Source organism: Pleurodeles waltl, chromosome 3_1 (genome assembly GCF_031143425.1).
Source record: "Pleurodeles waltl isolate 20211129_DDA chromosome 3_1, aPleWal1.hap1.20221129, whole genome shotgun sequence".
Classification (NCBI taxonomy): Eukaryota; Metazoa; Chordata; class Amphibia; order Caudata; family Salamandridae; genus Pleurodeles; species Pleurodeles waltl.
In genome coordinates this window covers 1,964,980,592-1,965,003,257 of record NC_090440.1, presented here as the reverse complement: position 1 = coordinate 1,965,003,257, position 22,666 = coordinate 1,964,980,592, and the positions used below count along the sequence as shown (strand labels likewise).

Here is a 22,666-nt window from a genome sequence, read left to right as displayed (position 1 = left end):
TTGTGGGCCACTTTCCTGCATCAAGAAACAATTCTGGAAGTAAGTGTAAAAGTGTTATATTGCAGGTGGCTGGAACTCTTGACTGTGTCCCGGTCCAGTGCAACCTTCCCTTTGAGCGCTATTTGCTTCTAAGTGCTAGTTTTATTTGTAATCTTTAAAAATTAATCTCTGGTTCCCTATAGTGGATTTTTGTCATTATGGTGTAATTTTAAAAATAAAATATTTACTATTTTTATAAGTTGGTGTGGGATTTTTGTGTGTTGTGTCTGATGTATTTACTGTATTGGTGTATTTAAATGCTTCACATATCTTTCTCCTGAGTAAAGCCTGACTGCTCGTTGCCAAGCTACCAGAGGCTGAGCCAGTGGCTACTTTGTGGGACCTTGACTGGGCACAACCCTGTGTTGGGGTGTATTGCTAGTGGTAGGTGTGTACTTTTCCCTACCAATACCCAGCCTCTACCAATCATAATAAGTGAAGTATTTGTGAATACCATAAAGGACTACACTCTTATCTTTTTGAAGTAAACCAACATTTTGGGCTAAAATACTTAAGTGTCAATCTCGTAAAGCCAAATTAGGTTTCCTCTCATCAGAAGGAAATCAAATAATATGGTTCAGGGGTTGTACTTTAAGCAAAAAATCTCTTTGCTTTGTCTAGCGTGGATTTGTAATTTTTGCATGTCATTTGCATCATAATCCAGAACTGTGTACTTTGTAGATCATAGGTTTTACAATATTATTATTGAAGACAGGCTCAGAGGTTCTTTTTGTAACAGAGTCATTGAGACGTAATAATAAAAGAAGAATTGTTCTACAAAATTAAGATTTTATTAATGGTTAGTCATGTGCAGAACAGACGCCAACACGTGTTTTACAGCATTAAAAAAAATTATAATGGGTTTTATCACAGCTAATGTGTAATTTCTTATTCATACTTGTTGGACTTTTTCTTTACGCAGGGTCATCCCCAGTCTTTTTGCCTCCGTCCTCCTATTCTTTCTGACCTGTCGCTGTTGGCTCTAGGACTCTGAGCACTTTATCACTGCTGACCAGTGCTAAAGTTGCAGGTGCTCTCCCATCTAAAGTTGGCATTATTGGTATGATTGGCTTATACCCAACTGGCATATTTAATTTACCTGTAAATGGGCCTGCAGTGCTGCTTGCGCCACCCACTGAAGTAGGCTTTCAAACCTGTCTCAGACTTGTTAGCGCAGGGCCTGTGTGCACAGTTTTCTGCCACAGGGACCTGGCATCTAAATTTACTTGCCAGGCCCAGAACTCCCCTTTCACTACATATGTCACCCCTAAGGTACGCCCTAGCTAGCCCTATGGGCAGGGTGCCATGTATGTAGGAGGCAGGACATGTGCCAAGTTGCGTGGCCTGGTAGTGACAAACGGCCTAACTTGGTGTCTCACTGCTGGGAGTGCTGCCTTCTCATAGGATTGCATTAGAAATGCCCTGCCTTATGTGTAAGGGGTATTGTCTGATTTATGAGGGGTAGCGTAGGCATGTTTGGTATGGTTGTGATGATGATAATAAATGCTGCTTACTGGTGTAGGTGCATTTTTTATTACTATTACAGAAATGTCACTTCTAGAAAGTGCGCTTTTATCTGTGCTTATGACTCTGGTGTTTTGCAGCTTGACTCATATCCACGTCTGGGCAGAGTGACAGTTGGGGCTTTGTGCATACTTTTCAGACAGCCCGAACACAGGAAGGGTGGAGGCGTCACAGAGGTGCATCTGCATACTGAATAGTCTTGCTAGGCTGAGAGAAGGGAGAGGCGGGCATACTTACATTTGTAAAGTCTGTGCCCTGGCCTCACACAATAGGGTTGTTCAACCCCCACTGATGTTTGGAGCCTGTGCTGAAGGAGAGAGGGGGCACTCCCAGAACCAGTTGTAACTGGCTGGAATTTCCTCTCCCTACCGTTGCAAAACATAGTAAGGACTGATTATAAGTACAGGGGAATTTTCCCCACAATTTGGAGACTCTTGGAATCATCTTGGAACTGGACACAGAAATGCTGGAAGGACTAACCAGGAACCACCATGTACTGCTGCTGCTGTGCTGACCTGTGACCTGGTTGGTCACTGAAAAGGACTTTCCATTTGCTGCATCCTCCTTGTGCTGGCCTGTTGTTTGGCCCCCTCCACCTGTGGGTCTTTTCTTGGAACTTTGCTCCCCTGGGGCAGGGTGCTGTGGCCCCTGACCCCTGCATCCACTTTAAAGCACGAGGATGCTTCTCCTTTTTGCTGAATTTAAGCGCTTGTGAAATCGCTCCTTTGGGGATTTCCTTAGCGCTTAAAAGCGCTTTCCCTTGCTGGAGATTCACACTTTAAAAAGCGCTTATTCCTTTTTCGGTTGCACAAAAAGAAAATCACCACCATGACCCGGGCTTTATTGGTGGTTCCAGCGCTTTTGTAGAAGCGCGTCTTGATGGCTGAAATCACTGCCGCAGCCCGGGGAAGCTGCTGCAACTGAGCACGAGTGAGCGCACTGCTTCGTGCCCCCGGGGCACAAGAAGATTCAACTGACAGCCAGCTTGGAGCACGAGCGCTCCTGTCGTGCCCCCGGGCTGAAGCTCGATCCATGGAGTGCCCCCGGGGCACAGGCAGGCACCGACTTTGGTGCCTGCCCCTTTCTGACTGTCAGATGGGCCACCGAGTGCTGTAGGAGCCAGTGGGCAGGGAAGGAAGCCTCATCGGAGGCTCCCTCGCCCCTCCAGGCCTCTTTTTGAAGACTTCTGCTGGGCAGAGGGAGGGAAGCCTCACCGCAGGCTCCCCCTGCTTCCCCGACATGCCGGACTCTCTTGTGGAGGACGCGGGGCCGGGAACCCCGCTGAAGGTCCCCCTGTGCCGCCAGCTTCCTCGTGTGGCCCGTGTAGGCCAGTGTCTGTATTTGTGGTCTTCCCCATGACAGAGGGCCAGTACAGGCCCAGGGGAGACCCCAGGAGATCATGGGCCCCAGGAGGGACCCGTTACAAAGTCAGAGGGGTGTGTGGTGCCCGCCTTCTCTTACATTATCCCAAGGACATTGCCTGAGGGCCGGTTGAGGCTAGGGGGGGGCCCTTAGTGATCACGGGTCCCCAGAGGGGCCTGTCAACAGAAGAGAGGAGGTGCATGCCACCCTCCTCTGGCCAAAGGATAAGGGAGGCCCCCATTTTGCGCAGAGGAGCGCCGGGGACCCCATTTTTGATCTTCTAGGCACTAGAGGTGCCTCATCAGACAAACAGGTATTCCCTACCAAGAACTATATACTTATTTTAAAGTACTTGCTACATACTTGAATATATATATATTGCCTACCTGTGTTTGATGTATTGATATATGTATGAACATGTTCCTGTTATGGGCATAACATACTAATAGGTTTTGATGACTTGCCATATGTTTTCTAATGTTCCTACTAGGGGTGTTTATGATATTCTTATGCCAAGTGTTTTGGTGTAATAACGTGTTTCCTCACTACTGCTTATGTTGCAGAATACTGAGTAACCTGTGTGTTATATGTGACTACTGCTAGTTTGCAGAGTAACTAATGTGTAATGTTCCAACAACTGCTAAGGTAGCACGATAGTACTTATATGTGATGTTTGGTCTAATAATTACGTTGTGTGCAATACTGTATATTTTCATTTAATCTAGTGTGTGTTTCCTTTGAGGTGGGGATATTGCGTCACGTGTGGTGTGTATTGTGCAAACGCTTTACAAATTGCCTCTGGGATAGGCCTGACTGCTCGTGCCAAGCTACCAAGGGGGTGAGCAGGGGTTATCTTGGACGTGTGACTCCCTTGCCCTGACTAGAGTGGGTAGGTTCTGCCTCGCTGAGGTGCATACCCTAGCCAACCAGAAACCCCATTTCTAACAATACTAAGAAAGGAAAACAGAAAGTTAATGAACAATAAAAGTGTAGGAATGAACCATTAATAAGGAGACATCAACAGCAGAGAAAAATATGAGGGAAATTTGGAAAATAAGGGAGAAAACATGTACAAGACTTACTTAGAAAAACATATTATAAATTAACAATTAATAAAGATTGATTAAAGTAATACAGCATTTGTAATTCGTAAATGATCCTGAACAGTGTTAAATACCACACTGGTATGTGGATAAATGAGGTTGTATCCTCATTAGGTAAAAGAAGCATTGACTTACAGATATTTAGAAAAACTAAAAAAAAAACGTGGAGCAAATTCACAGGTTGATCGTGAAACTGAAATTAATAATATAGTATGAAGAAGAAGAAGGGTTGGACTAATGCCCAATACCCAAACACTCTTCATGTAAGAAGTAAAAGGAAGGGTGGGTTTTTATTCAAAACAAGGATAAGAATTCAATTGGATAATTCAAATTCTATGGAGCCTTGTTGCGCTGAATCTTGCAAGCACTATCTAACCAGCCTGTGCCTCCCATTGTAGGAAAGATATAGTAAGGGTGACCTGGTGGATGCTTAGTAGACTAGTGCATAGTAATGAAAATAACATATGCACCAAGTGCTTTATTTGTAATCAGAAACAAATACCCCTTTACAATTGTTATTCTCGCTGCAGCAGTGAAAAGCTGGCACTGCTTTGTGGATTCTCAACTGTCCTTCAGGTGAAATGTTATAATTGTCCTCTTAAAGTTCTTCCTCTTGCTCTACCTTGCCCTCCTCTAATCTTTTTAAGTTTACACTTTTCTGGTCAGACAGTTACCACTCAATCTGCTAAGATGGAGAATTGGGAGGGGCGGGAGACAGAAAAAGTTATGGTAAAGGGCCTGGTGTAGCGAGAGAGGCAAATGAGAAGTAGATGGAGAAACAGAGCAGAGATAGAGAGATTCGTGAAGAAGGGAGAGACATAAAGGGAAAACGGTTAGGTAGCCAGAAAGAAAAGTAGATTTAGAAACCACAAGTTAATAGTTAAGTTTACAACTGCTGAGACTCCGCAGTCATGGCAGAGAACTCTGCACTTAAAAAGACAGGACAGAAACCAAAAACCCTGGAGGCACCGCTAAGCCACTAGTGATCTCTCAAGTGTAATCTCAGCATTATTAGCTGTGGATTTGCCTCTTTGTACTCACACCACCTTGATTGTTTGGCTGATGGTTAGGTTAAAAGAAAAGGAGGAAGACATGGTGAAGAGGAGAGAAAAGTAGCCCTGGTGAAGAGGCAGTGCTTCTACTTAACTGCCACATCTTAAGTGCATGCAATTCTATAAAACCCTGACATGACTGTACAAACAAGCAAAGCCCAATGATAAACCTTGATCACAGACCGTCCCACAAATGTAAAGGCTACCTTAAGTCAGTCCCAAACCCACAAACAAATCAATTTAGACCACTTTTAAATATGTGCAGGTGCCCGAAGCTTGTCCATGATGTTTGTTTTATTACTTTACCAGCTTAGAAGCCTTGATTTCTACAGAAATTTGGGGATGTGTGGGTGATAAATCTCTGCGCTGGTGGACTTGGAGTGAAGAGCACAGCCAAATGAGGAATGGCTCTCGTCTTCCAAGCCACACTTCCTCCTCCTCCTCCTCCTCCCCCTTCTGCCTTACAGGCAACCTCACAAGGAAAGACCATTACAGAGCGTGTAATTCTACACCACGTGTTCACAATTTACTGCTGACTGAGGTTTTTTTCAATGGTTCATTTTTGCCTGTGTTTGCTGGTGCTCAGCACCAGCACCTTTTTCTTAACTCTGGCACTTATTGCTGACAGTCCAGCACATGGTGGCACTGTTTGTCTATGTTTTGTAACAATATGCTAAACATTAAAAAATAAAAATACCAGGTTGAGCAGGTCATTCTCACAGCTTGGGCGACCTGGCATTTTTACTGGGTGAGATGGAATTGTTGAATTGTTGAAACTGTGTGCATTTGTCTGAGTGTGATGGTTAGTGCGTATCGATGGCACTATGATCTGGCAGATTTGTCTGGGGCTGTGGGTGGACAACGTAGAGAATATGAGTTTCTTAGTGCACACACTGACATTGTTCCCACACATTAGAAAGGACGGGACCCTCATTTTACGCCAGGTTTCCTTAACATATGTTTCAGCCACCCTAATGAGACATTTGCTGGTGTCAAATGTCATCTTGAAGTAGAGCCTGGTAACTTTCTTGCATAACATTTTTACACATGTTCAGTGTTAGACCGGACAGCCTTAGGGTGGTCACCCATACCTTTTTGCCTGCCTCCAACCACTTTTTGGACACTTTGTGCTGGTCTTAGAACTCTGCGCACTTTACCACTGCTAACCAGTGTTAAAAAGTGCATATGCTCTCTCTCCCTCAAAACATGGTGACATTGGTTCATACCCAATTGGCTTATTTAACCTACTTGTAAGTCCCTAGTAAAGGGCAATACATGTGCCTAGGGCCTGTAGATTCAATGCTATTTGTGGGCCTTCAGCACTGAATGTGCCACCCACATAAGTAGCCCTTTAACCATGCCTCGGGCCTGCCATTGCAAGGCCTGTGTGTGCAGTTTCACTGCCACTTTGGCTTGGCATATAAAAGTACTTAAACTCCCCTTTTTTTACATATAATTCACACCTAAGGTAGGCTCTAGGTAACCCATAGAGCAGGGTGCTATGTAGGTAAAAGGCAGGACATGTACCTGTGTAGTTTATATATCCTAGTAGTGTACAACTCCTAAATTCGTTTTAAACTGCTGTGAGCCCTGCTCCTTTCATAGGCTAACATTAGGGCAACACTCATATACTGTTTGAGGGGTAGATTCTGATCTGAAAGGAGTAATATAGTCATATTTAGTATGGCCAGAATGGTAATACAAAATCCTGCTGACTGGTGAAGTTGGATTTAATATTACTGTTTAAGAAATGCCACTTTTAGAAAGTGAGCACTTCTATGCACTTAAATCCTTCTGTGCCTTACCATCCACATCTGGCTGGGTTAGTTGACAGCTACCTTGTGCATTTCACTCAGACAAACCCAAACACAGGATGCTATGTCACACCTGCATACTGAATGGGTCTTCCTGGGCTGGGAGGGTGGAGGGCCCGACACTTACATGTCAAAGGTCAGTGGTCTGCCCTCACACAATGGACTGCCAAACCCCCTACTGGGACCCTGGCAGACAGAATCAAACTGAAAGGGGACATTGTGCACTTCTAAGCCACTCTTTGAAGTCTCCCCCACTTCAAAGGCACATTTACGAATTTAAACAGGGCCTCTGACCCCACCAACTCAGACACTTCCTGGGAAAGAAACTCTACACCAGAACCTGCAACCTGCCAAGAGGAACTGCCTGACTGCTTTTCTGCAAAGGACTGCTGTCCTGCTGTTGCCCTGCTGCCTTGCAGCCCTCTGGCTCTGCTGAGAAGTGCTTTCCAAGGGGTTGGATAGAGCTTGCCTTCTGTTCCTTGAAGTCTCAGGGCCAAAAAGACTTCATCCTGCAAAGAACTCCTTGTGCAGTGAAAATTCGAAGCACAGCCTGCCAGAAATGACGCACAGTCTGCATCGCAGTGAGAAAATCACCACACACCGAACCGGAACAACGCAGCCCGGCTCCCTGAATGGAGATCGATGCAGCACCAGCGTTGCAACCGGAACTTCGATGCATAGCCCACTGGATTGACGCATAGCTGGGCCGGAATGACGCAGCCCAACTTCCTGCAAGAAGAATTGATGCAGCGCCTGCGATGCAACAGAACTTTTCCCGCATCGCCCATCAGACTAATGCAGGTCTTGTGACTTCGTCCTGCACGCCCAGGATTTCTCCGCATCATCCCCAGGGTGTCCAAATACCCCACAACCCAAAGAGGCTTCAAGTCTGCGCAGCGGAAATCGACACAAAGCCCTCGCCGCATGGAAAAACATCAACACATCATCTGTGTGTGCCAAGAGAAACCGACACACACCTCCCTGTTCTTCACTTATCTCCTCCTCTGCGGCCCCTTGCGGATAATTTAGATCAAACCAGGTACTTTGTGCTTGCAAGAGACAGTTGTTGCTTTTTAAAGACTAAAAGACTCTTTTATCATTTTCTAAAGTCATATTTCAACATGTACTTATCAAATATTAATTGTTTTGACCTGCATTAAATCAGATAAATATTCTATATTTTTCTAAACACTGTGTGGTGTATTTTTTTAGTGTTATACTGTGTTATTGCATGATTTATTGCAGAAATACTTTACACATTGCCTTCTAAGTTAAGCCTGACTGCTCAGTGCCAAGCTACCAGAGGGTGGGCTTGGGATAATTTGGATTGTGTGTGACTTACCCTGACTAGAGTGAGGGTCCTTGCTTGAACAGGTGATAACCTGACTGCCAACCAAAGACCCCATTTCTAACAATTAGTAATATATGTGATAAACCGAATGGAAAATATAACATGTTTAATTTGCTTTAAAATCAACACATGCATGATCAGCTGTCAAGAATACTTCAGGGCACTATCTTAAGTGAACTTGGTAAGACAGAAAAGTCATAAGACAGACTTGACTGACATGATCAAAGGTGATAACATCTAGTGCATGTAACCAGATACAGCCGTCCGATTAGAGCTCTCTCTGAAAATAAGAACATCACAGTGTGAGGAACCGTGGGGGCAGAGCTACATGGTAAAGGATGCCTTGAGACCAAGCTTCACTCCAAGTCTGACCCAAACTCACATCCTTGCCATTTTACTCCCCTTTTAATTGTACAGCAGCATCCAAACTGAATCCCTACTGCCCCCCAACTCGCATACCAAGTGCGGCTTTTTTAGGCTTGACCATGTGCTGCACCAGCACAACACTATAACGAGTGCCCAAGACAGGTTAGCCAAACTCCCTGTAAACGTGAGGTAGATGCACCTTTTTCGGTGCATCAAAAGAGTAACCCTGGAAGCAGGATAAACCAGATCAAGCCATGAAACACAGGCATTCCAAATGGCAGCAACGGGATAGCTCAGAAACGACACCGCAACATCCATTTCTTATATGCACTGCTCCAATGGGAGCACAGCACATCTTACCGAGTAGCTTTACTTCCAAATTCATCCCTGACTTACCGTACCAGCACCTGGACTCTCTGATGAGAGTCCTGCCCTGACAAGTAGTGCCTTATCTAGTTCCTGGGCCCTTGAAAGAAGAAGCTGGTGGAAATCTAAAAAAAACGACTTCGGACGACTCCGGACCGAAGCCTCTGCCGAATCCCATGGTGCAGCCTGCGACCGACTCTGTGGTCCTCGCTGGAGTGTGACCACCCTCGCAGGCCCAACACCGCTGTAGCCCCGCCGAAGTCTGCAACACTGTGGAAGTCGCCGCACCACGTCATGACTGACGCTACCCGAAGTGCCCAGATTCAATGCTTCACACTGATGCTGCCTAACCTCCACTGCTCTGCTGCAAGGACCCGATGCTTCTTTGTGACGCCTCAGCTCCTTCATCTCACAGCACCGGAACGGACGCCACCTTGGATCCAGCAGCGCCGCAATCCCCGACTTCGCGCAATGGCTTGTGTTCCCACTTTACTAAGGTACTGTACCTGGGGGTCTGCGTGACTCCGTGCCCGGTGCCGTTGGCATCGGATTGTTGGGAACGACTCCGTCATGACACAGTGTTATCACTCCATCGAAGCATTTTGTGTTTCTAAACGCTATTTTTGAGTTTAATCTTTACAAATTCATAACTTGACTTGTGTATGTCGGAATTTTGCCATTTTGGTATTGTTTTGTTTAGTTAAATATTGGCTATTTTTCTAAACCTGTGTTGAGTCATTTTGTGGTGTTTGTACGGTATTACTGTGTGTGTTGGTACAAATACTTTACACTTGGTCTCTGAAGTTAAGCCTGCCTGCTCGTGCCAAGCTATCAAAGCGGGGTGAGCCGGGGTTAACTGAGTGTGATTCTCCTTTACCCTGACTAGAGTGAGTGTCCTTGCTTGGACAGGGGGTAACCTGACTGCCAATTAAAAAACCCATTTCAAACTAGTCCTAAAGCCAGCAAAATTGTGGGGCACTCGAGCTGCAGTTTCCTATTCATTCTATGACGTCTTTTTCTCTGCCCCTAAACCAACCCCTGTTCATATTAGTAAAGCAAGATCAGTCTGGAAGGTGTACTGCAGGACTATGGGGGAACTTGAAACCACTCTGTGGCAAGAGGTCTTAAAGTCTGCACAGTGTAAATTTATGATTTGACTCTATGTATACGAATGAGCTGTGTGCAGCCTTTCAAAGTTTCTGTCCTTAGCATTATTACAATGGTGAAAAGCCTTGCCATGCTTGATGATATTATGACATCTTTACATTATTCCCTGGTGACTACATCTGAGACGTGTAAAAAGTTTTGCAATGTATATACTCTAAAACTTTGAAGAGGCTGAACCCCCACTCCGGCCTCAATCTTAAAATTACACATTGTTTTGGTCAAATAAGTAAAAATGTTGTTGGCAATACTTTGCCTCAAGGTGATTCTGCGCTTTTGTATACCTTGACCAGCTCTATTCCCCACGCTCTACACACATTTTATTTCAGTAGGAATAAATGCTGTCAATGTTAGCAAGCTTTACATTGACCATCTTAGGGTCAGGGCTCACCAAATAATTTGAGCCTCTCCCAGTGAGCAGATGCTTTGCTAACTGACTTGAAGGTGTTTCTTTCGCCAAATACTGACGGATCGATATCCTGCTATCTTCTTTCACCCTCTCTTCCAGCTCTTCGACACATAGATACAAACTAACTGTATGTACCAAACGATTCTAATGGAAACAGATATGCAAGGGCAGTTTCTGCTATGACATGCTATGCAGACGTAAACGGAGAGTCTTTCTACTGTTTGAGAGTGTGTAATGCACTTGCCATGGTTCCTCATTCCCAATCCAAGTTTAACCCAACATGAGCTTACCACATACTCTCTCTTACCTCCAGGATCTTTTTGACCTGCAGGTTCCTTGGGTAAGTCAAACGCAGAGTTGTCAGATAGGAGTTATCAGCATTGTTCACCAGGGAAAGGTTCATGAGTAGGTTTTTGGTGTCCCCAACAACCAGCTCCTTCCTATAAGTAGAGAGAAGATATGAGCACATTGGCCAGGCCTTGAAATATTTTAATTTTTTCTCTCTCTTTGCACATGTGCCCAATTTTTTACTCACCCCACACAACCAAACATCAACAAACTCTCCATATTTAAGTGGTGGAATGGCCAGATACGAACAGAAGTGTGTCCATATTAACAACAGACTATTCTGCCATAATAATGGCCAATAGCACTAAACAAAAGCCACTAGCATAATATAGAGTACAGGGGGCAAAAACAGAAGACTATCATTAAGATTACGAGGCAAATTCACATTGACTACTATGAGACAATTTGTGACCTCAGTAAGCTGAAATAGTCTTTTGGCTGAAATAAAATTGGGAAAGGTTGGGTGAATTAAGACATTAAGCAGTCTACTCTACATGCACTCTAGTTACTCAGACTTTGAAGTTCAGTTTATACTAGTTTTTATTTACCTTGTGGGAGGAGGATGGGTAAGATGGTGTATGGATTTCATTTTCTTACTTTGCAGAAGATCCTGGTAACTTTCACTGGGACCAATGCTTAATTCAGATGTAAGTTAATAAAAGGAATCATATGGCAAACAGCATAAGAACCTGGCTCTTAAAAAACAGTTATACATTTTACCTACAGCTACACATCCTCACATGGGAGATGATTTAAGAGTTTTAAATACTCATGAAACTTTCCAGAAGTGTAGTTGTAAAACAGTGCGAGTCCTATACCTTTAAGCATATTGCAAGCAGGATACATGGTAAATCTAGACTGACTCCCAAAAGAGGACATCCTGCCGATAGGAATTAACCTGTTGTACTTTTAAATTACATGCCAAAAATCTATAGATTTCTTTTTTTTTCAACCTGTTTCCCCTGCACCCTCACCAATTTAGAGGGTGTTTCTTTACCATTGCCACTCTAAACAGGTATTTGCCGATGCCTTTGACTGGCAGTATATGTTTTATTAGATCAGGGAGGGAAGAGGCCAGAGAGTAGTTTGAGGATACTCACACACTCTCACGTGTTGCAAACCGTAGGAAAAGTATACCCTCGAAAGCCCCAATCCAAACTCTTGGGTGAGATTTAGTCATGCGTCATATTATATGCATGGATGTCATTCAGGGTTCACCAGGAGTCACAGCTGCAACCCCTAGCTTGCCCCTTGTGACCCCTGGCACTGCATTTGCAACCCCATGACTCAGAGGTGGCAAAATCAGTGCCAGAAACACAGGGGCACCTCATCCTCATGGACATCGGTTGGGGCCCCAATCTCCTTGTATTTTGCATTTTTTTCATTATTCTAAGAGTGAATAGCACAATACTATTCAATATTAGTGTAATAAAAACGCTGAGTACAATTAGGTAAAATCTAACTAACCCTGGCAACTGAGGTGAGATTTAAAAATGCTTTTAAATCTATATTGTGTGCATGCATGCAGGTAGAGGGTGTGTATATGTATGATTATGTATTAATGTTGACGCATCAGTGGGTGAGTGAATGTATAGGTCAAATGGGGTGTGATGTCTTTTCTGCTACCCTGGCCTTTCGGTGAAATGACATTCTTGATTATACCTTTGAGGGGTAATACTGCACCTGTGTAAAAAGATTTATGAGGGGCAAGGTATCATTTTCCAAATCGCTTGCATTCGTAAATTAAGCCATTTGTACCTGAATCAGGGTTGCACCTTCAAATAGCTTTGTGATGAGGCCCTGTGTCACCAGGGTGCCAGGGGGAGGGCTGACTCTTTCTAATGTATATATGTCCCTTAGTAAGTTGAATGGCTAATCCAAGGCATAAACCCTCCTCTACTCTTAAAACCCGCTATTAGCCATTTGTTCATTTTGATGAAAAGCCATTTGCTTGCTCTGATTTTACAGAATTGTCCATGCTTATTGTTAACATATCCACCTAAGATGATAGTTGTGAACAATATTAATTGTGGCAGAAAGCTCCTTACACTACTCAGGGAGATGGAGCACAGTGTTAATATCTGACTCAACTGTCCAATGTTTTCTGTTCTCATCAAACTCTAACCTTTTAAGGCTCAGAGGAACATTTTGTGGTATGGTAGCCTCAATTTGAATCCAGGGCCAATCCTGAATATTCCACAATTATAGAATCCCCACAATTGTACAGAAATGTTAGATCCCATCTTCACACAGCAGCAAAACAAAGTTTTGTGTAAAAATATTGTGAGGCACAAATATCATGGCAAAGAAATTGTGATATAAAAATGTTATGGGGCAGAATATACAAGGTAAAAATATTGCTTTTATTTTGTGTATCATTTGTCTTAAATGTACTTGTACATGACATTGTTAATATTGGTTTTTATTTAGTTTAGTTTCTTGAGATTCTTTGTGTCACAAGTTGGTGTTATTTTGATGTTAAATGACAAAATAAATCCTACTTAACAGGTGCTTTTAATAACATGGTAATATATTTTTACTTGTTTATTTGGATGATTCAGTTAAGGATTTGTTTTTATTAAAGTGGATTTTAATGAATTTTATTATGTTTACGAGTTTTGGTTAATGCTTCAGTTGAAAATGTTGTTATAATTTGTGTATTTCATTTGCATGCTATTCGATTTTTTGTGGTTGTTGGAATTTTAGAGCAATAGTGTGGCAAGGATTTTACATTTATTTTTACACATTTTTATAGAATTAATTTCTAAATATAATGTAATGGCAAAGTTTATGTTTATTTTTGTGTATGAAATTTTTAATAATTTATACAACATACTTTTATTGTTTTACATTTTTACGTAAGCATATTTAATTTTTTTATACACATGTAATTCACTTTACATTAATATGGGATAGGTAAAATTAAATCTAAGCTTTCTAAGATGTAATATTTTCCCTACTGTTGCTTATGCCAGATTTGGAATAGTAGTTCTCATCCCTCCAAAATCCAAATTTTTCTACACTGTTGCGTATGTCAGATTGGAAATACTAAACCTAACCACACCTCAGATTGGAGTGGGAATGGTAATTCTGTTTCCTCCAAAGTCCAACACTTTCCCTACTGTTGCTCTGGGTGAAGCTGGCAAAATAATCTGATCAATCCAAAGTCCTACACTTTCTGTTCTGTTGTTCAGGTTAGAGTGGGAATAAAAAAATCTGACCCCTTCAAAGTCCAACACATGCCTTACCCTAGTTCAAGATGTAGTGGGAAAAATACATCTGACCCCTCCAAAGTCCAACACTTTTCACACTGTTATTTGTGTTAGAGTGGAATAGTAAATCTAACCCCTTTGAAGTCCAGCACTTTTCCTACTGGTGTTTACATTGGAGTGGCTGTAGTAAATCTGACCCCTCCAGATCTTAACACTTTTCCTAATGTTGATTTTCTCCTAGGGGAACATTTTTCACTTGGAGAAGAAAATACAAAGATATTATACAGGATTTTCAAAGTATGCTGATCCCTTTGAACTTAAAAATATAAATGATCCGTGCAAACCCCACCCAAAAACTATATACACTTACTCTGAGAATCCTGTGTACAGGCTGAGTTCTGCAACACATACTGCTTTATTGTTACAGTCCTTCATATAAGGCAGCTGGAAGGAGATAATGACAGGTAGGGTGAATAATGCTACATCAGCCTATTACTGTTCCAATATTGTTGTTGAATTCACCATTCATGTACAGTCATCTATCATTTACATGGATAATCAACTCCGTTTCTGTATTTATGAATCTCCTTTAAAAACAATCAGGTCACTGCACTGTTCTTCATATTTTGTTTCTCTGATTAGTTATTTTACGCTCTGCAATGGTCTCAGCCTTTTAACTATGCCCACCCATATGTGTTCCGATTAAAGAATAGTTACTTTAGTTTCAAGATTGCTATAACCGTTTTGGAATGACAACTGTCTGTGTGCAGAACCCTGTGCAGCTAACATACGTGTTTCTAAACTTTATACGGCTGCTGAACCCAGGACAAACTCCTGTTGTTCAAAACATAATGCCATTTTGAACAGTAAGATTTCTTAGGCAACTGCTATGAAAACGAAATTTGCAGTGAAAAGGTAACCTGGGCCAAATTGACAAGTGGTAGAGTTACATTTGTTTCACCAAAACTCACCCGCACCTCACACTTTCGGAGGACCTTTCTATACACCTACTATTCAAAGCATTAGCTTCATAATGCCCAGGATGTAAAGGTTGAAGCTCTCTGTGGCCTGCCAAGTGAGACATCTTGGTCTGAATAGTCTATATCAACTTTCCTCGTTCAGAACAAATGCCAGTGATGTACAGTAGAGCTATGTTGTTCAGCCAGAGGTCTGCAGAACTGGAAGGGCTAGGGCTAAAGCTGGAAGGTAGACAACTGATCAGCTGACAAAGGCTAGAATATCTGAAATAGTTTTTATGCTACAAAAGACAGACACAGGATATGAAGTGCATACCTCAGTTGAAACGTTGAGATGGCATTACTGTGTTCTTGGTATGGACACTGCGAGTGCCTGGATTACTATTCAAAAGATCATGCTTAACTTAAGACAAGATGAGAACCTTCCAGTGCATGAAGAAAAAACAAGACTTCTCCGACAGCTATGCTGAACAAATCCTACCTGCCTGCTACCATTATTTCCAGCTCTCAATGAAACTCTGCTTCCAGCATTTTTCTCCTTGACTGGTGATTCTAGTGTCTTGTTGACCAAGATGGCATAGGTGTTTAAGGTGCTGCAAGGATGACTACCTGCCCTACTGAATTCCCTCTTTGAGACTGGAGGATACAAAAAAGCTGTTGCCTGCTTGCCGAAAGCTGTATTTAGTTTTTGTATTTATTTTGATTTGTCAGTGAAAACAAATGGCAGAAATCAATCGTGATTCAAGCTTTCATATGTAAAAGATCACATACCACTTACACAAACAATATAATAACAAAGTCGACATTAAAGATGCTGGGAATGCAAATTATAAACAATACAATCAACATCCATCAACACAACTAAAATTCCAGATGACCCAGTTGTCCATTGTACTTCTTGCAGATGTGACATTTGAGTTTTAGGCAGACCTTTTGCAACTTAATAAAGAAGACACAGAATGCTCTGCGCACTCAATATTTCAATTACAAATCAATGTTCAGTATCGCAGCTGCAAAGCTTCTTGGAACTTTTATTCCAATTTCTGCTTGTAGCAATGATACATCTCATCATGAAAATCTTATCTTGCTCCATATTTAAGTGATGTATAATGCAGGCAATTGCTCAGGCTCTACTGCATTGTGCAATCCATATATTAGCAGTGTTTCACAAAATTAACAGCCAAAATGTGTTCCGTCATAGCAATATGCCTCGACTTCTTCAGGGCTGTAATGTAGAGAAAAGCTTCAATAAGGTCACCTAGACAGTCTATGTAGTGACCAACACTCAACAGATAGTGTTTTAATCTGTGCTGATGAAAAACATAGAAAAAACAATAGATCAACACAAAGCCACCAAGATCAAGCAGTAGAGGCAGGCTGTATATTCAATGCCTGTTAGTACTAAAGTATTGTAAATAGGGAGAATAAACACCTGTGCTCATTGTTGAATATGGTGATGGGCTATAATGCCAAAAGGTCGCTTAAGACAAGCACCCAAGAAAAATCCACACCCATGCACACTCCATACAGTGTCCTCATGAGTCAAAATATCACCATAAACCACAATGATGTGCAATGATGTGATAAACTATTCATAGCCTGAATATGGTCCACTTTAAGGGACCCTGGTTTAACCTTCCTGTTAGATCTGTCAGTTCTTGGTGTGGTTTCCCCTGTACATTCTGTTTCTGACCTCCTGTTTTTGATCCTGTGCTAAATTTAGTTTTTGTTGGCTCTAGGCCTCTGGGCATTTACCACTGTTGACCAGTGCTAAAGTGCAAGTGCTTCCTGTGTGGTGATTGATTTCTCCATGATTGACACATTTGATTTACTGATAAGTCCCTAGTAAGGTGCACCAGAGGCACCCAGAGCCTGTAAATAAAATGCTCCCAGTGGGCCTGCAGCACTGATTGTGCCACCCACATGAGTAGTCCCTGTAAGCATGTCTCAGACCTGCCACTGCTCTGTCTGTGGGTACACTAGTGTGTTTTTACATGTCCTGATAGTTAAATACTGCTAAATTAGTTCTTCACTATTGCCAAGCCATTTCTCCCATAGGACAACATGGGGATTGCCTTGAGATGTCCTTTAAGTGCAGTTTCCCCTTGGGAGCAGATAGAGATATGGAGTTTGAGATCTGTGAACTTACAATTTAAAAATACATCTTTGGTGAAGTTGTTTTTTAAATTGTAAGTTTGAAAATACCACTTTTAGAAAGTGGACATGTTCTTGCTTAGCCATTCTGTGCCTCTGTCTGGCTGTGGAATACATGTCTGAATCAGCCTGACAGTTGGGCTTTTTGTGAATTTACTCTAGACAGTCACACAAAGGGAGCTGAGGTGTGTCCTGTATATCCTGATTAATCTTCCTGGGCTAGAGTGGAGGGAGGAGCAGACACTTGAACCTGAATAGGGCTGGGCCTGCCCATACACAAAGCAGTCTCCATCCCCCTACAGTGTGTCTAGAGCCAGGACAGGGAAAGGCAGGATCTTGTGCACTAAAAATACATTCCTTTGATGTTCATCTACTTTAAAGGCAGAAATGAGTATAAGAATTGGACTGCTGAACCCACAATTTAAGAACACTCCTGAATTGAGGACATTCTGCCAGGGAGAAGAGCTGGATGCTTGAAGAGGACCTGCTACTTTGCCTGTTGCTTTGCTGTGCCGGTCTGCTGCTGCTGCTTCTGCCCTGGGAGTGACAGATCTGGACTTTCCTTTCTACATCCTGCTTTCCAAGGTTCTCCAAGGGCTTCAACTGAGCTTGCCTCATTTTCTGAGGTCTCAGGGACATCAACGACTTCATCTGCCAGTGCCTTGGCTCTTCTGCTGAGAATCTGGACTTGCCAAGTGATGCCAAATCCAGTCCCTGGGCCATTGGAAGTGGAAGCTGTTAACCTGAGTGAAAATCCACACACTGGAGCCGTTGCAGCAGAAAAATTGACACAGCACCTGCATCACGGATGAAAAATCGACACAGCGCCTGTCTCACGGCTGCGAAATTGACGCATCGCCTGCTTCAGTGCGGATCCATCGTTGCAGTGTGTCTGTATTTTCCACACATAAGCTCTGGGACTCAAATCTTCAGCACCACCGCACAGACCTGAGGCTGTGTGTCCAGAAAAGGATGCATTGTTCTCCTGCGGGAAAGAATCAATGCATTGCTGTTGGACTTTTTGCCTTACGCAGGGTCATCCCCAGTCTTTTTGCCTCCTTCCTCCTGGTTTTTCTGACCTCTCGCTGCTGACCAGTGCTAAAGTGCAGGTGCTCTCCAATCTAAAGTTGGTATGATTGGCTTATACCTAATTGGCATATTTAATTTACCTATAAGTCCCTTGTACAGTGGTATCTCTATACCCAGGGCCTGTAAATTAAATACTACTAGTGGGCCTGCAGCGCTGCTTGCGCCACCCACTGAAGTAGACTTTCAAAACCTGTCTCAGGCCTGCTAGCGCAGGGCCTGTGTGCGCAGTTTCTGCCACAGGAACCTGGCATCTAAACTTACTTGCCAGGCCCAGAACTCCCCTTTTACTACATGTAAGTCACCCCTAAGGTACGCCCTAGCTAGCCCTTTGGGCAGGGTGCCATGTATGTAGAAAGGCAGGACATGTGCCATATTGCATGGCCTGTCCTGGTAGTGACAAACAGCCTAACTTGGTGTCTCACTGCTGTGAGTGCTGCCTTCTCATAGGATTGCATTTGAAATACCCTGCCTTATGTGTAAGGGGTATTGTCTGATTTATGAGGGGTAGCGTAGGAGTGTTTGGTATGGTTGTGATGGTGATAATAAATACTGCTTACTGGTGTGGGTGTATTTTTTATTACTATTGCAGAAATGCCACTTCTAGAAAGTGAGCATTTTTCTGTACTTATGACTCTGGTGTTTTGCAGCTTGACTCCAATCCACGTCTGGGCAGAGTGACAGTTGGGGCTTTGTGCATACTTTTCAGACAGCCTGTACACAAGGAGGGTGGAGGTGTCACAGAGGTGCATCTGCATACTGAATAGTCTTCCTGGGCTAAAAGAATGGAGAGGCGGGGCACACCTACATTTGTAAAGGCTGTGCCCTGGCCTCACACAATAGTGTCGTTAACCCCCCACTGATGTTTGGAGCCTGTGCTGAAAGGAGAGAGGGGGCACTCCCAGAACCATTTGTAACTGGCTGGAACCTCCTCTCCCTATCATTGTAAACACTGTAAAAACTGACTATAAGTACAGGGGAATTCTCCCCACAATTTGGAGACTCTTGGAACATCATGGGACTGGACACAGAAATGCTGGAAGGACTTACCAGGGACCACCATGGACTGCTGCTGATGGGCTGACCTGTGACCTGCTTGGTCACTATAAAGGGCTTGCCACTTGCTGCCTTTCCCTTGTGCTGGCCTGTTGCTAGGGCCCCACCACCTGTGGGCCTTTTCTGGACCCTGGACTCCCCAGGGGCAGGGTGCTGTGGCCTCTGACCCCTGCAGTGACTCTAAAGCACAAGAGGTTCTTCCCCTTGTTAGAAAACTAAGCGCTTTGGAAAGCGCTCCTCAGGGGATTCCCTTAGCGCTGGAACGCGTTTTCCCCTTGCTGGGGCTTCGTGCTGGTATTTAATTTCTTTATTTTTGCCAAAAGGGAATCACTGCCGCAACCCGGGCTATAAGTATGGCTTTAGCGATTTGAAAAGCGCTTCCTGGATGCCCCAGATCACCGCCGCAGCCGGAGACTCGCGCACCGTGTAGAGCCCCTGGGGCACAAAGAAAACCTCCTTTTTGTCCTTAGGAGCAAGCGTGCTCCTGTCGGTGCCCCCGGGGCGAGGACCGCTCCGTGGAGCACCCCCGGAGCACCGTAGGCCCTGCCCTGGGCCAGAACGTCGTCGGAGCCTCACCTCGTGAGCCAATGGCAGGTTTGTAGGGGTCTCCCTCTGTGGAAGGGCCGATGGAGGCCCAGGGAGACGCCAGGAATTTGCGGGTCCCAGAGGGGCCCATTCTCAAATCAGAGGGGGTACGTGGCGCCCCCCTCATTACTCCCAGGATTTCCCTGACCTGGGCCCCCCTCAAGAGGGCCGGTGGAGGCCTAGGGGGGCCCCCAGTTACCATGGTCCCCAGTGGGGCCCAACCATTGTGCAGGGGAGGTGCGTGCCGCCCTCCCCTCCTCAAGGGATGCCAGAGGCCCCCGTTTTTGCGCAGAGGAGCGCCGGGGGCCCCATTGTTCATCTTTTAGGCACCGGAGGTGCCTTCCTCAAGTCAGGTACTTAAAGAACCAATATAATTATAATCTAAAGTTCTTTCTAAAGACTTTGCGAATTAATATTTATTGCCTACCTGTTTTATGATGTGTACTGATGCTTTTACATATATGTGCAGATGTTCCTTATATGGACATGACTTGCTGATATGAATTCCTATGACTTGCCATATGTTTCTAATGTTCCTGCTATAGGCGTTTTATGATATTCTTATGACAAGTGTCTTGGGGTGATAACGTGTTTCCTGACTACTGCTTATGTTGCAGAATACTGAGTAACCTGTGTGTTATGTGTGGCTACTGCTAATTTGCAGAGTAACTAATATGTTACGTTCTGACAACTGCTAAGGTAGCAGGATAGTACTGATATGTCATGTTTGGTCTGATAATTGCGTTGTGTACAATAGAGTAGATTTTCACATAATCTGGTGTTGTGTTTCCTTTGTGGTGGGGATTTTGCGTCACATGTGTGTGTGTTGTGCAAATGCTTTACACATTGCCTTCGGATTAAGACTGACTACTCGTGCCAAGCTACCAAGGGGGTGAGCAGGGGTTACCTTGGACGTGTAACTCCCTTGCACTGACTAGAGTGGGTAAGTTCTGCCTGGCTGAGGTGCATACCCTAGCCAACCAGAAACCCCATTTCTAACAATTGCCAACATAGGCTGGGAAATAACTGACTTACAGCCTCACTTGCGAGTAAGGAATCGATGCATTACTTGCTTTTCTCATGCATCACCTTCCTTGCGGCTTTGTTTGTGACGCTTGCCAGGTACTTTGCGCTCAAAGTACCCATTGACATTTTATAGATTATGGGGGTCATTCCAACCCTGGCGGTCGGTGTTAAAGCGGCGGCCAACCCGCCAACAGGCAGGCGGCCAAAAAAATGGAATTCTGACCCTGGCGGGAACCGCCAACAGAGACCGCCACTTTAACACTCCGACCGCCACAGCGGAACAAACAAACAGCGCAGCGGTCACCGCCAACAGACAGGCGGTAGACAATGTACCGCCCACCCTATAACAACTCACCAATCCGCCACCTTTTCCGGGGCGGTAGCCCCGCCGATAAAAACACGGCGGAAACTGACAACGAATGGGAAAACGCTCACCTCTACACACTCCACGAGGAATCTGGACAGCATGGAACCTGAACTACACATCCTACCAGCAATTGTCTACCTGCTCCTCTACCAGGAACACGAACGCCGGCGCAGAAGACTACGGTGAGCACTGCACCTACGACACAGGGGAGGGGGGAGGAGAAAAGGTAACGGGCACACACATACGCGACCCCCCCCCCCAACTACCTACACACAAATGCAGAGCAACAACTCAGAGTGACACCCCCAAACCCCACGGAAGAATGCAAAGACAAAAAAATATGATATCGAAAACCAAATATATTGTAAGCCTAAGTAAATAAATAATTCGAACATCCAATAACTATATACACATGTGTAAATTGTCCCGTCAAAATTGGCTTACAGTCATTGTACGTGGGCCAATGGTCCTCAACACATGGGCAAAGCCCACACCGGAGACCCGAATCCATTGGAGAGAACACTGCAGGGGCATCAGATAGGAAAACTACAGGCACCTCAGGGGGAAGGAAAAGGGGGCACCTCAGCCAGATGAGTCCACGACGCTAGATCCACGAGGGGCCTCCATGGCCACTGTGCCATCCTGGGGAGTGCAAAGCCACAGTCTCTCAAGTCTCTACAGTGGGTGGCTTGCCCACTGTGCCATCCTGGGGAGTGCAAAGCCACAGTCTCTCAAGTCTCTACAGTGGGTGGCCTGCCCACTGTGACATCCTGGGGAGTGCAAAGCCACAGTCTCTCAAGTCTCTACAGTGGGTGGCTTGCCCACTGTGCCATCCTGGGAAGTGCAAAGCCACAGTCTCTCAAGTCTCTACAGTGGGTGGGTTGCCCACTGTGCCATCCTGGGGAGTGCAAAGCCACAGTCTCTCAAGTGGCTGACAGACTCCACTGGTACTGGAGGCGTCTTGGTGGCCAGAGTCTATCATGCAGCCCTGCCCAACACTGATACGGGCCGCCCCTTCTGCCAATGGGCCAGCGGTGCTTGAGCGGAAGGGCCCAGCGGAGCGGTGCTTGAGAGGAAGGGCCCATCAGAGCGGTGCTTGAGACGGCGGTGCCCAGCGGAGCGGTGCTTGAGATGAAGGGCCCAGCGGAGCGGTGCTTGAGAGGAAGGGCCCAGCGGAGCGGTGCTTGAGATGAAGGGCCCAGCAGAGCGGTGCTTGAGAGGAAGGGCCCAGCGGAGCGGTGCTTGAGAGGAAGGGCCCAGCGGAGCGGTGCTTGAGACGGTGCCCAGCGGAGCGGTGCTTGAGAG

General features: G+C 44.7%; 1 protein-coding gene across 2 annotated transcripts in view; it reads right to left on the bottom strand.

Annotated features, from left to right (window-relative positions):
- Positions 1–22,666, bottom strand: part of ITGAE (integrin subunit alpha E) — an 874,109-nt gene that overhangs the window by 86,533 nt on the left and 764,910 nt on the right. For both annotated transcript variants that reach the window (XM_069226334.1, XM_069226335.1), the window contains exons 21-22: positions 14,481–14,554; positions 10,858–10,990 (exon numbers count right to left, since the gene is read on the bottom strand). In XM_069226334.1, coding sequence (XP_069082435.1) covers positions 10,858–10,990; positions 14,481–14,554 — 207 coding nt within the window. The remainder of the gene's footprint in view (positions 1–10,857; positions 10,991–14,480; positions 14,555–22,666) is intronic.